Source organism: Sapajus apella, unplaced genomic scaffold (genome assembly GCF_009761245.1).
Source record: "Sapajus apella isolate SASKATOON/1434 unplaced genomic scaffold, GSC_monkey_1.0 scaffold41, whole genome shotgun sequence".
Taxonomy (NCBI): Eukaryota; Metazoa; Chordata; class Mammalia; order Primates; family Cebidae; genus Sapajus; species Sapajus apella.
This window is the reverse complement of record NW_022436981.1, coordinates 5365867-5379902: the sequence shown is the minus strand read 5'-3', so window position 1 is coordinate 5379902 and position 14036 is coordinate 5365867. Positions and strand designations below refer to the sequence as shown.

At 40.1% G+C, this 14036-nt stretch overlaps 1 protein-coding gene across 3 annotated transcripts in view; it reads left to right on the top strand.

Moving 5' to 3' along the window:
* TNFRSF21 (TNF receptor superfamily member 21) overlaps nt 1-14036 on the top strand; it is a 73103-nt gene that overhangs the window by 23945 nt on the left and 35122 nt on the right. For all 3 annotated transcript variants that reach the window (XM_032299627.1, XM_032299629.1, XM_032299628.1), the window contains exon 3: nt 660-1154. In XM_032299627.1, the coding sequence (XP_032155518.1) occupies nt 660-1154 (495 nt within the window). The remainder of the gene's footprint in view (nt 1-659; nt 1155-14036) is intronic.

Below are 14036 nucleotides of genomic sequence, written 5' to 3'. Positions count from 1 at the left end.
AGATGGCCACTCCAGCTTTCTTTAGGCCAAGTCCTGTCTCTTGGGACTCAAAATTCCCATCTCTCATACTTCTTAATGAAGATTACTTGTGGAGGCTTCTCTGAAAGAAGTCCACTAAGCTACCAGCCCAAATCTTGTTTAATCTATTGATAACAGATGCTTTTATTCACTGACCTGTCCCACCAAGTCTTTCACTAGTCAAATTTGCATTTGAATTATTTTCTTTTTCTTAGTCATATTCTCAGTTTTACCACTGCATCATGAAATAGTCAAAAGATGGGAGAAGGAGGATGGACAAAAGTATTAAATTTGAACTCATTCTCTGAAAACTCAAAATAAGAGTTGACTAGATCTCTGCACATAAATGTGTCTGCTCAGTATGTGAAGTACAGGAGAAGCTGCTGTCAAGCTCAGGTGTTGGATCCTTAAGGATGCCCTTGGTTTTGGTGTAAGAAAGGAGTTTAGTTCCATTTTTACCTTCTACATGAAGGTACTGTTAGGGCCTTTATGAAAATGTGCAACATAATTTATTCTTAAGGCCCAAAGGTCATCTCATCTTTGATTATCTGGCCTAACTTGGAGATGACCAGGGAAAGGAGGGAATTTATAGATCCCCAAATATGGAAAAGCTCTTCCCCCCTCCTTACTCTTTTTTCTAGGCATGAACTCAACAGAATCCAACTCTTCTGCCTCTGTTAGACCAAAGGTATCAAGTAGCATCCAGGAAGGGACAGTCCCTGACAACACAAGCTCAGCAAGGGGGAAGGAAGACATGAACAAGACCCTCCCAAACCTTCAGGTAGTCAACCACCAGCAAGGCCCCCACCACAGACACATTTTGAAGCTGCTGCCGTCCATGGAGGCCACTGGGGGCGAGAAGTCCAGCACGCCCATCAAGGGCTCCAAGAGGGGACATCCTAGACAGAACCTACACAAGCATTTTGACATCAATGAGCATTTGCCCTGGATGATTGTGCTTTTCCTGCTGCTGGTGCTTGTGGTGATTGTAGTGTGCAGTATCCGGAAAAGCTCGAGGACTCTGAAAAAGGGGCCCCGGCAGGATCCCAGTGCCATTGTGGAAAAGGCAGGGCTGAAGAAATCCATAACGCCAACCCAGAACCGGGAGAAGTGGATCTACTACTGCAATGGCCATGGTGAGCCTTCTCTCTTTTCTCCTTGCTCACAGATCTCACTGCCACTTTTTCCATAGTCCCTGTTTTCTGAAGGAATGGGAATGCATAGTTTGTGGAATCTCTTTCATAGACCAAGCACTGCTTAATCTAGTCGTGTTATAGAAAAAGAGATTGACTGTCTCATTAGAAGTAATGCATTCAGAGAGAAAAATCTCTCTTCCTCCTTTTCCCCTTGGCACCTTTAAAACAGAAGAATGCTGCAGAATCAGAGACTGAGTGACGCTTAGGGACTTTGTTTGACCTTGCCGTTTAACAAATGAGAAATTCGAATTCAGAGAAGTTTGGCAACATTGATCCAAACAAGACAATAGTTATTTTTTCAGGACAGATGGGACGAGACTCCTGGCTGTTGGAGCACTTACTTTTCCTATCCGTTAGACTGTGAAGCAAATGAAGGGGGCAAAACCCAGCTTGTCATAAGTTTGCTTTTTCAATCAGAATCTTGCTTTTAGATTCCTGACAATTTCCTCATATATATATATTTTTTTCCCCACTTAAATTTTTAGGATCCCATGTCTATCAGGAGAGTAGGATGGTCATTTGGATTGTAGATCCCAAAAGCAGAATATGTCAGTCACCATCTGAGGCTCAGCATTGCATCTCTTCCCTGGTAGTCAGCCTGTGTTGAATACAGGCTGGAATATTTTGGCCTTTCCTCTTTTGAGGACAAACAATAGCTTGCAGAATTTGTCCCAGAGCTAAGTTTGATCCGAAGACTGCAGTTTTTAGGACTGTGAAGTAACTTCCCTTTCTTTAAATCCTAAATGAAACTTCAGCCCAGTTTTGATAACCCCATTCAGCTGTTTTGTCTCCCCTTAAAGAGAGAGGGGTATATTTACTTTTCTAGAAAGCAGTTTGGCTTTTTGTAGTCTTACAAATATTTATACCATTTGGCATGGCAATTCCATTCTTGTGAATCTATCATAAAAGTATAATAAGAAATACTGAAACAAAGATGTAAGCACAAAAATCTTAAACTTTTATCTAAGTGTCATGTCTCATAGAAATTGGAAATAACAGAGGGACAGTTTTAGAGGAATAACTTAAGTAAATTAGAATGGACTGTCATGTAGACATTGAAGATTTTATGAAATTTTTTATTTTAGCCAGGAAATCCAGGTTAAAGGAAAAAAAACCCACCAACCTACATACTTTATAGAATATAATTCCAACTGTTTTAAAACTTGTGAATAAGACTGAATGGAAATCGGCCAAAATGACAATTTTTTCCCCCAGTGTGGTGGGTGGTATTTATGTATGGGTTTCTTTTTCTTTTTTTTTTCTTTATTAGTTTTCTCTACTTTCCCCAAGCTTTCTGTACTAAGTACATGCTACTTCTATAATGAAAAATTTAGATAAAGTTAAAAAAAACTTGCAACTCATTTTGCTTCCTCTTGTTGATTTGTGTAAGTCAAGCTTGTCCAATCCATCACCCAGGATAGCTTTGAATGCGGCCCATAAGCTTTCTTAAAACATTATGAGTTTTTTTTTTTTTTTTTTTTTTTTAGCTTATTAGCTATTGTTGGTGTATTTTATGTAGCCCAAGACAATTCTTCCACTTGGCTCAGAGGAGCCAAAAGATGATGTTAATGATCAAAAGTCAAGTGAAAATTGGACAGAGGCAAACATCCTATTTGGGTCCTATCAGACTAAGCCTACATAAACTTGAATAGGACAATTATTTACTGGAAGCCTGTCTGGGGAAAGCTTCAATTCCCCCCTCTTTTCAATAAAAAAAAAATCTTTTTATTTGCACATAATTCCAAACTTATGAAAAGTTGCAACAACAGTACAAAGAATACCTATATACCCGTGCCCACATTTACCTATTATTAACATGTTGCTCTTTTGCTTTATAATTCTCTCTACATAAAAAATACACCTACAGTGCCAGGCATGGTGGCTCATGCCTGTAACCCCAACACTTTGGGAGGCTGAGGCATGCAGGTCACCTGAGCCCAGGAATTTAAGACCAGCCTGGCTAACATGGTAAAACCCTGTATCTACTAAAAATACAAAAATTAGCCAGATGTGGTGGTGCATATCTATAGTCCCTCCCTACTTGGGAGGCTGGGGCAGGAGAATCACTTGAACCTGGGAGGTGGAGGTTGCATTGAGCCAAGATTATGCCACTGCATTCCAGCTTGGGCTACAGAGAGAGAATTCATCTCACAAAAAAAAAAAAAAAAAAGAAAGAGAAAAAAAATCACATATAGATTTAACATTATAAAATATGTATTATAGAATAGCTTATTATATATTATATAACATTATGTGATATATAATATATAAGTATATGCTTATATACACATAAATACATGGACAAAATAAGTTTTCTTAATTTTATGGCCTTTTATTCCCTGATACTTTAGCATATATTTTCTGACAATAAGACTATTATTTTCAGAAAACATACTACAGTTTTCAACCTCAATAAATTTAGTAGGGTTACAATTCTTTGCCTTTCATTTGCCAATATTGTATGTTGACCCGATAAGGCCCTTGGTGGATAATATACTTTTTTTTTCCTCTAGTGTAGGATCTAGTCAAGGATCAGAATTGCATTAAACTGCTCTGTAAGTGGCTAGGCAGGATATTTGTTCTGTTGCAGATTTATCCAATTAGTAGAAAACAATGTGAACATCCTGGTAGATAATTAAATATCTGGAACTGCCCTCTCATTATTCACTTTATTACAAAAGCAACTCCATTCCTTTAGTAGTTGCATTTATAGATTAGATTATGGTGAGCTACATTTCTAAACTCTCTTTTGCAATCTGATTTTAAAAATTCTTGAGAATACAGCAAGTTGTAGAAGTAAAAACTGATCCAGCAGCAGCCAGCAATTTAATACAATGATCTTAGACATTCTTATGACCATGGTAACCTTATAAACTACTATGCCTGTGTCCTTAAAACAATATCCTATTTTGTAAAAATAATGGAAGTGCCAAATCAAACAAAGCCCGATCCTATCCTTCTGTGAAAGCAGTACCTCAGCAATATGCTTTTCAAACTAAATTACAGTAGTTTCATTCAGGCATAACTATCTCTTCCAATAGTTTAGGCTTGTTCCTCAGATTTTTGCATTGGGATATTTATATTTAAGATGTTTTTCTAAGGAAAGTCTTTTCTTTCCAAACTGCTAGTCTTAAACATGCAACTGGGTAAAATCCTATTACAAAGAGAGGTTTTGTTTAATAAAGCCATTCCAGGTGCTCAGAGAGGCCTCTAGAAACAGGGCTTTGTTGGTCTGATAGCAATGAGTTCTGGCCAGGAGATAATCTTGTATAATAAGATATTTTCCTGGTCCTTGTCCATTTTACACTGATTTGTTCATCAGGATAAGGTGGGAAGGAAATGGCTTAGCCTTGGGTTGTTTTCTATCAGAGGTCTTCTAAAACCTTACTTATACCTGCCTACCCTCAATAGAACAAGCCAGGCACCTGGATGACATATAGAGCCTCCGAACTCTGAAGCTAGGCCATTGGTTTCCATCTTTCTTGCCAACAGGAACCTCTTTTATTTTTCAGCTCCGCTCACCCCTCTTTGTCTATCATGGACTTATAGTTTTTACAGTTGAATTCCAGAAAGGTACAATCCTACTTTCATGGAGTCCTAGTATTGGATATGTAAGATGAGGCCTTGTATGACTAGGAGATGGAAGAATGAGAGTGCTGTGGTATTTTGTACGCTTTCTTCCTTTCTGAAGTCAGAGCAATTTTATGTTTGGTAGATGTTGGTGTATGTTTGGGGACTAGACTGTGTTTTCATGTAATATATCTATTTCAGCAACAGGAATTGGAAGTACCTTCAGAATGTTTATACACAAAAATATAATTAAGAGGTTGAAGTGTCACCAAGATATGAATATTGTTAATATTCAGTTTGTCATGCTTTTATCATTTTTTGAAAATTTATTTGATTTTGTTGTATAACCTCAACATAATGGGGTAAGTGGGGGGGGAGGGTCCAAAAAGTTCAATTTAATTTAAAATTAAGGATTTATGTGGATTCACATTAATTGAGAGGATACGTGGAAAACACTTTTTCATTTGATCTGTTTTGTCACGAAAGAACAAAAGTAAAGATAGTGGAACTTAATCCCTATACAACTGGCCATACATGGCCCTGAGAAAAGTCACCAATGATCTGAAAACAGTCACTTTGTTCATTTCCTTTTAGCTATGGAGGATACAAAACTGTATTCCAGTCCCAGTTAAAAAACAGGGTAGCTGAGAATAAAAACCAATTGCTGTTCTCTCATTACTGTTTCTAATTTGTGCCATTACTATTTCCCTTTTCCTTCTTTCTTCCTCTCCTTCCTCCCCCACTTTCCTCTTTCCCTTCCCTCCCCCATTCTTCCTCCCTTTTTAACTATTTGCAAAAAGTAGGAAGTCGTGTTCTCAGCAACTAGTTGCCCTAGAAATTTAGAGGGGAAGTTTGAAAAGCAGATGAGCAGTAGAAATTGCTCTGAAAGTACTTATGGATGAAGAAGCTCTGCAAAGTGACAAAAGGAACAAAACATCAGCAGTTTCTGGCTTGGACCATATTTCCTTTTTCTTTCAGTCTGTGAAGAACAGTGAGGAGAAAAAAGGTGAGAGACAAAGGAATTTGATATACCTAGTTTAAACCTGCTTAGTTTCTGATGAGTCCATTCTTCAGTGCTCTGCCTTGGGGAGAAACTGTAGTAAGCGTTTGACTGAGACAGTGATCTCTCTCCGTGTCTTTACTTAAGGCACATGCCGTAGAAAGGCAACATCACTTTTAAAGCAACTGCTACAGGGATTATGAAATCAACTGGGGCAGGCACTGTTTCTCAAGCAGACTGTTTTGTACCCGCTACAGCAAAAGGGCAAAGGTCTTAACTCTGTGGAACTAGATTCTAAGATGCAATTTCTTCATTCCTTTAGCTCTTGCCATCTGTCACTGTTAACTCTGTGTCTATGTAGTTTGTCTCCCTACATAGCTTCTAAGTTCTTAGACAGTGGACATTGGGTCTTATTGTGTGTCCCCTATGCCTGGAATAGGGCATAGGAGGGGTGGTCCAGAGCTGAGCTGACACATATGGTAACCACTAGCCTCATGAACTATTTAATTTAAAACTAAAATTAACTAAAGTTAAAAATTCATTTCCTCAGTTGCACTAGCCACATCTTAAGTACTCAGTAGTCACACATAGCTTGTGGTTATCATATTGGATAGGACACAGAGGGAACATTTCCATCATCATACAAAATTCTCTTGGATAGCACTGGTATAAAACACCTGTGAGGTAATTAATCTACATATACTTTTTAAGGTCTGATTATTTTAAAGGCCTTGGATTTCTTTTTTCTTGTTGACTTATACTGATGTTTGTGTTAGGGATTTCAACATAGAGACCTTCAGGTGGGTTCTTGATACTAAATTACCATAGATGGTAAGAATAATGATTTTTCAGAGCTAAAGGAGACTTCCATAGCAGCACTGCTTTAAAATATGCAAAAACTGACTAGGAAAAAATTGCTGACATCTCATATCTGATTTGCTTATTTCAAAGTGAAACACATCAACCCACGGACACTGGAGAGCAGGGTGATGCTGAGAGAGAGGACCCTGCTAATTCAAAGGCCAAGGCAGCTTGGTAAATGCTTAGGTGCTTGTGTTTAACTACTGTGGAAATGGATTAACCTTGTGGCCACCTTACTCCTACAAGCTTCTCATGCTTGCCTGGCCTTAGCAGAAAAGCATGAGAAGCTTGTAGGAGAAATGTGGTTGAGCTGGATTGGGAGCAAGGGAGGAAAAGGAGGTGTGAGGCTTTCGGGTAGGAAAGAAGCATCATAAACTAGAAATTCCATCCATAACCCTGGGTTCTAAAATTCTGGATTTGCCATTTCCTAGTCATGTACTCTCAGTTAAGACCTTTTACTTCTCTAGGCCTCTATTTATAATGTCAGAAAAAAATTTAAAATGCCTTAGAATATGCAGTTAGGAACAAAGACTCTGGCGTCTGGTTTCCCTTTGCTTACTAGCTGTGTGAGCCAGGGCAAGTTACTTAACCACTCTGGGCTTTAGTTTTTTCATGTGTAATATGGGGATACTAATAGTACACAGGCTGTAGTGAGGATTAAATACATGAGTGTGTGCCCAGTGCTTAGGATGTTGCTGGCCATGTGGCCCACCATCCACAAGTGATAGCAGTGATGAGGATGAGGGTGCAGATGCTGGAGATGATGCAGAGGATGCATCATCATCATCATCATCATCATCCCCACCACTGACATCATCACCTCCTTCCTCTCTGGCAGTCTCAGTTTGTTTCCTAACTCACAGAAATAATACCACGAGCTAGACAGAGACATTCTCCCTTAAAATACTGTATCTAGGGCCGGGCGTGGTGGTTCACGCCTATAATCCCAGCACTTTGGGAGGCTGAGACGGGCCAATCATTTGAGGTCAGGAGTTTGGGACCATCCTGGCCAACTTGGTGAAACGCCACCTCTACCAAAAATACAAAAAATTTGCCAGACGTGGTGGCAGGCATCTGTAATCCCAGGTACTCAGGAGGCTGTGGCAGGAAAATTACTGGAACCCTGGACGGGGAGGTTGCAGTGAGCCGAGATCCTGCCACTGCACTCTAGCCTGGGCAACAAGAACAAAACTCAATCTCAGAAAAAAAAAAAAAAATACTGTGCTTAGGTAAGAGCAACACTGCCACCTTAAAAGAGTTTATTAGAAACATGGGTTTACCCCCATACCAGATATGATTATTAGCTTAATTAATTTACACATGTAGATAGTGGCCTCTCAAGTAGACAGAGCCTCAAAGATCATCAGGCAAGACCCTTCAGTGGCTTTATACTTGGACATAAATTTGTGCTCTCCAAAACAATATTTTCCATAAGCTGTCTATACCATGGGTCAGCAAGTTAGGAGATATTTTAGGAGTTATCTAGGAGATTTTTAGGATTATATGTTGCAATGACTCCACTCTGTTTGAAAGTCTAGTAGTATGCAAGTGGCCAGAGACACCATGTAAATGATGGGTGTGGTTGTGTTCCACAAAACTTTATTTGCAGGAATAGGTGGTTTGTCCTGCAGGCTGTTACTTACCAGCATCTGCTCTATACCATAGACTTGTCATCTCTTAGCAGCTTCTTCTCTTTCACCTCTGCTGTCTTGCACAGCTTGGATAAACAGTCTGATTCTTCTGGGAGCCTTTCTTGAATTCTAACAGTTCCAGCTCAATTTTTCCTTTACCAGTAACTGTTTTTCAGTGTGCTGAAGGAGTAACAAAGGAGATCATCAGCTATGAGTGGCAGCAAGGAAAAGGTGGAAGCTGTCTTTGTATTTTCCCTTAAAAATTGCTCTGTGCCTCCTCCATCTCCTAACAGATGTCAGCTTTCACCAGGAGAGCTCCATCTTATGTATGGGTCCACCTCACAGGTGCACCTGCCATGTACTTGCTACAACTCATCTCTTTGCCAAACTGGAGCCATAGGGAGGAGAGGAGGGGGTCTGGGAGAGCTGAGGTTCAGATCTGTTCTGCTGCGGAAAGGCTGGATGAGCTCAGGCAAGGCACTTTCTCTCATTGGATCTCACCTTTCTTTGTAAAATGAGGAGACTTGAACCCATCACAAAAGAGCCATCAAATTTTGATCAGTGTGACAATTTATTTGTACCTTACCTGAGTATGCCTACTGCCTTGCTGGTGTCTCTCAGTAAAAACACTGGCCTGGGGGTTCCTGCAATGTGCTGTAGAGTGGAGAACACTGCACTGCTAGTCAGAGGGAAGAGGCCAGGCTCAATGCCAACCTTATGCCAAAGAAGGATTGTGTGCTCACTGCAACATGAAAGAGATTTCCCTCCAGCTTATGAGAGTGTGAGGGTAGGCTAGTGAACATTTCTACTTAAATTAGGACACAGGGTTGTGGAAAAACTAAGAGAATGTGTAATAACTCTGTGTGTTTTTAGGGAGAATGTGAGACTTTTTTTAGTGATTGAAATTGAGCAGTTATTATAGAACTAGTAATGTCATGAGCCTTTTATTCCCTTCAAGTGTGTAACCACAGATAATATTCCAGCATGCAACCTGATTGTAAAGGAAAGGAAAGGTTCTATCCAAAGGTTTCATCCATCTCTGAATTTTTATGCTGAGGGACACTTTGGTCTTGTAAGAGCCAAGGAACGGTAGCCATAAACAGAACCCCTGAGAAGAGCCTTGCATTAGTCATTGCAAGGTGAGTCGCTAGGTATTTACATGCCTTGTAAATGCTTTACTTGCTTTGGAAAAGTTGCTCAACTCTTGTCTGAGCCGAGAAAAGGTCAGCAGGTCATATCCACCTGTAGAGAGTGTCTGGCTTCTGGGATATACATGTCCTGGCAGTAAAACCCTCCCAGTCCAGTAAGTATTAATAAATAGATGTAGGCTTTGGTTATGCTGGAAATCCCTCTTAACTTTAATATTTCTGATCATAGCTTACTAGTGTGAACATGACTCTCCCCAGTAAAAAAGTTTCTTGAATCACATGTTTACCACAGATCAGTGCATCTTTGTAATTTGTTAGGTCTATTTGCTTAAATTTTGTAATCTGAAAGTGATCCTTGTGAGTGGAGAAAACTGTCACCCATATAAGTGTGAAGCCTGGGGTCATAGAAATACTTTATTTCACTTCTAGAAAGGCAATGTCCAAGTCTAGTTTCACATGTGTGTTGTAGGCTAAGTGCTCTGCTGGGAAGCAGGTGGCTCTCCAGGGGCCCAGGCAGAGCCCTTGTTCACTGGGTGTATCTTTAGCCATGACAACCACAAATTTCTTCCTGGAAAAATGCTTATGAGAGATATTAAATTAGAGATGAATTATTCTCTGTCTTAGATGACATTTCTCCCTCTTTGTTCTGCTTTTTCGTATATTATTTCTTGTTGTTAGCTGTATATTGCATTATTTGCCTAAAGAGAAACTAAATGGTCAGTCTGCCTGATTCTGAATTAGTTGTAATTTGGCTAAAGCAGAGAAATACGCTATATGAAGTAAACATGCTATCCTACTCTGAAATGATGGAGGGAATTTTGGGATAAATTTGTAAACAGGTTCACCCTTAAGGAATCCGAAGGCAAAGGAAAAAATAGAAAATAATTTTTAAAAAGACTTATCCAACTGCTTAACCTGTGATGTATTTATTTAATTATATATATTTGAACACCATGTTCAAGGCACTGTGCCAGGACTAGGCCTTATGAGGCTCTTGTAACATAGTGTTCGTTTTCATTTAATTTTTTGGAAAATTTATAAGTTGGAGAGCAATGAGGATCATGGGGAATGTGTGTGTGTGTGTGTGTGTGTGTGTGTGTGTGTGTGTGTTCATGTGTGTGTAAGTCAGCGTTAGAAGAGTTTCACTTGGTCCAGTCCTCTCATTATATAAAAGATGAAGTTGAGGTGCAGGAAGGAAAGGTGACTTGCCCGAAGTCACATGGCCAGTGGGGTTAGAGGGAAGCCAATGCCTGGCTCTCTTAACTCCCGAGACAGTGCTCTTTACATTTGAAATGTTGCTTTCCTGGTCAAAGAACTGCAGAGTTCTTCTGCTCAGTACAGAGGACATTCTGGTTTGCAAATAATTACTCAAGTTTCTTGAATGAGGAAACGCAAAGGTGATTGCAAAAACCTAGAAGATAAATGAGGATACTGGAGACTAAGGTTGGGGAAGCAAAGGAACAAGGAACATAGCCCTTTGGCTCTTATCAGGGGCATGGGGTAGATGAGTAGGCAGGGATGGAAGGTGTGTCTCAGAGCCTGACCGGCTGTCTCTCCCTCGATAGCCTGGATGGCAATGGTAATGGTTCCTCGATGACAATCAAGTCAGAAGGGGAAGCAGTATGTGGCCACCTTTGATGAGCATCTTTTACCTGGATGATTTCAGACTGGGGGAGGTGAAAGAACTGGTGGCTGTGAGATAAATTAGGAGATTTTGGCTCCACGTGAAAGCAATTCTTAAAGAAATTCTTTAAAGAAATTCTTAAACTCTTTCAACCTGCATGAAACCTTTCCACCTTTCTCTTGAAGAGACAAAGGTGTCCTTCTTCATATCTTCTTTCCTGAACCCTCTTAGAGACCTGAGCACCTTTCTGGCTGCTTTTGACATTCTCTGACTTTAACTCAGTTTTACTCGAAAATGTTCTTGTCCAGGATAAATCCATAAGAAAGTTCCTCCTGAGTTGTTTAATTGGAGGAAAAAAAAAAAGAAAAAAGAAAGTTCCTCTAGGAAAGCCTTATTATGGTGACGGAAAGGGGAGAAATGATACTTCAAGTTTACTGAATGCTTATGGTGTGCCAGGCACTATCCCGTGGGATTTATATATATTTTCTTGTTAATTATCAGAATAGCATTATGATTTCGGGTTTATGCCAGTTTTACACATTAGGAACAGTGGCACAGAAAGATACAGTAACTTGACTAAGGCCACACCACAAGTCAGTGGTGAGCCTGGACTGGCACTCAGGTGTGGCCTTGGATCCTGAGCTGGGAACTAGTGCATATACTGCTTCTCACTCTTAAGCTTCCATCCTTTGGAGAAGGAGGAGTGCAGGTGTGGACAGAAGGTTGAAGCCTAGACCATCACAAATATACTGTTGCAACATATTTCTCCTCCATTTCTACTTGTTTCCCTTTCTAGGACCCCCATGATGAGGAATGGGGGTTGATGGAGAGACATATTCAAAAGATTTATATTCAAAGAAGCAACCAAGATTCAGAAAGATGGGATTGATGAATTTTTACTTCACCCTGGGAGGCAGCATAGTGCAGTGAAAGGTGACAGCTCATGCATCAGATATACCTGGGTTTTGAATATCAGTTCTGTCTGTGTCATGGTGCCAAGCCTGTGTCTCACCTGTAATGTAGATGTGACTCCTATCTCATGGGATGTCTATGCAGATTGAATGACGTCACAACATTGATAAAATTGCCAGCTTGGTTTCCCTTTTTCTTCCCCACAGTATGGCTCTTTCCCTGCAAGGTCAGGGGATAAGCCATACTGAAGCGTTTATGGAGACCTGAGGTCAAGCAGAGGGACATTATTTCTGATTTTCAACCCAAGTAGAAATCCGTCTCGGGTCAAAATTTATAATGAGTCACATAAGTCAGAAGTAGTGGTTGCAGACGCAACAACTGCACTAGGAGCTTTGACTATAAAATGCCTTAAAAATTGACCAGCATAAAAAAAGTGGAAAAGAAAATCAGAGTGTGAGGCTGGGCGCGGTGGCTCACGCCTATAATCCCAGCACTTTGGGAGGCTGAGGCAAATGGATCATAAGGTCAGGAGTTCGAGACCAGTCTGGCCAGTATGATGCAACCCCTTCTCTACTAAAAAATTAGCTGGACATGGTGAGTCTGTAGTCCCAGCTACTCGGGAGGCTAAGGCAGGAGAATCTCTGGAACCTGGGAGGTGGCGGTTACAGTGAGCTGAGATCACATCACTGCATTCCAGCCTGGGTGACAGAGCGAGACTTCGTTTCCAAAAAAAAAGAAAGAAAGAGAGAAAGAAAGAAAGAGAGAAAAAGAGAGAGAGAGCGCGAGAGAGAGAGAGAAAGGAAAAGAAAGAAAGAAAGAAAGAAAGAAAGAAAGAAAGAAAGAAAGAAAGAAAGAAAGAAAGGAAAGAAAAGAAAGAAGGAAAGAAAGAAAGAAAGAAAGAAAAGAAAGAAAGAAAGAAAGAAAAGAAAGAGAAAGAAAGAAAGAAAGAAAATCAGAGTGTGACATGTGGCATGGGTAGTCTGACTTTAACAATATTAGAAATTGGAAGGAAGGAAATTTGCTCATACGGTCTGCTCTTGTAGGGTGGGGAGCACCTGCTAAGTTGATAGGGTGCAGCCTTGGGAGGTGAAAGAAGGGAATACTCTGTGTACAGGTGAAAAAGCAAACCTGCTCATTGGGAGATGTGTGGAGTGAGGCAGCATGGCTCAGGAGGGAAGCTGTGCAGAGGGAAGGACCTTGTGGGTCTGGTTTTGCTCATCTTGATGATAAAGAATACGTATTGGATTCAAATATCTGTAATGTCTCTTTTAATCAAAATCCTTTCCTTTGGATATGCAAAGACTGAAACTTGCAGTTGAAGACAACCTACAACCAACCCCCTTCTGTGTTTTAGGATTGAAATTCAAATACTAAGTTAAAGTGCAGACCAGCTGGCTAGGTGGTAGAACCTCTTACTAGTGTAACTTTGATGTCCCAATCTGAATGTGAAGACTGTTCTTTGGGAAAATAACACTGCTTAACAGCCAAGACATAATTTGCTTAGTGTACTTATTTATATATTGAACCAAGCTGTATTTTAGGACTTGAGTTTCTGGTGATAACATTTTTTATTTCTTCCATTCTATCCCTTACTCACAATATACTACCTAAGCAAAGCAAATCATAACATCATCCTTTTTCCCTAACAAGACAGCAAAAATGGCTTTACTCAATAACAGCCCAGTTCAGAGTTCTATGTTGTTTTGAATCCCAACAACAGGTTTAGAAAAAAATGTTTCCTTCCTTTCCCAAATGTGATTGCTCTTTTAGGATTGGTCAAATGTGGGAGAATTTGTCTTATTGGGGGTCATGAACAAAACCCGTCTCCCAGACTCACAACCCTGCAGGCTTCTCCCTCTTTCTAGGTAAGCAGTAAGGGCCAGTCCAATAGTGGGAATAGATTTGCAATGCAGTGCAATTGTGGAAGTGGAATTACATGTTTCTTATACAAAGATTTCCTAGAGGTTTCAGTGGTTAGGTGACAGAGGTTGAGCAACTGGAAGCTATGCTGTGGATATATTTGAATAATATTAATAAACTCTTCAAGCAGGTTTCAGGAATGGCTTAATAAACTTT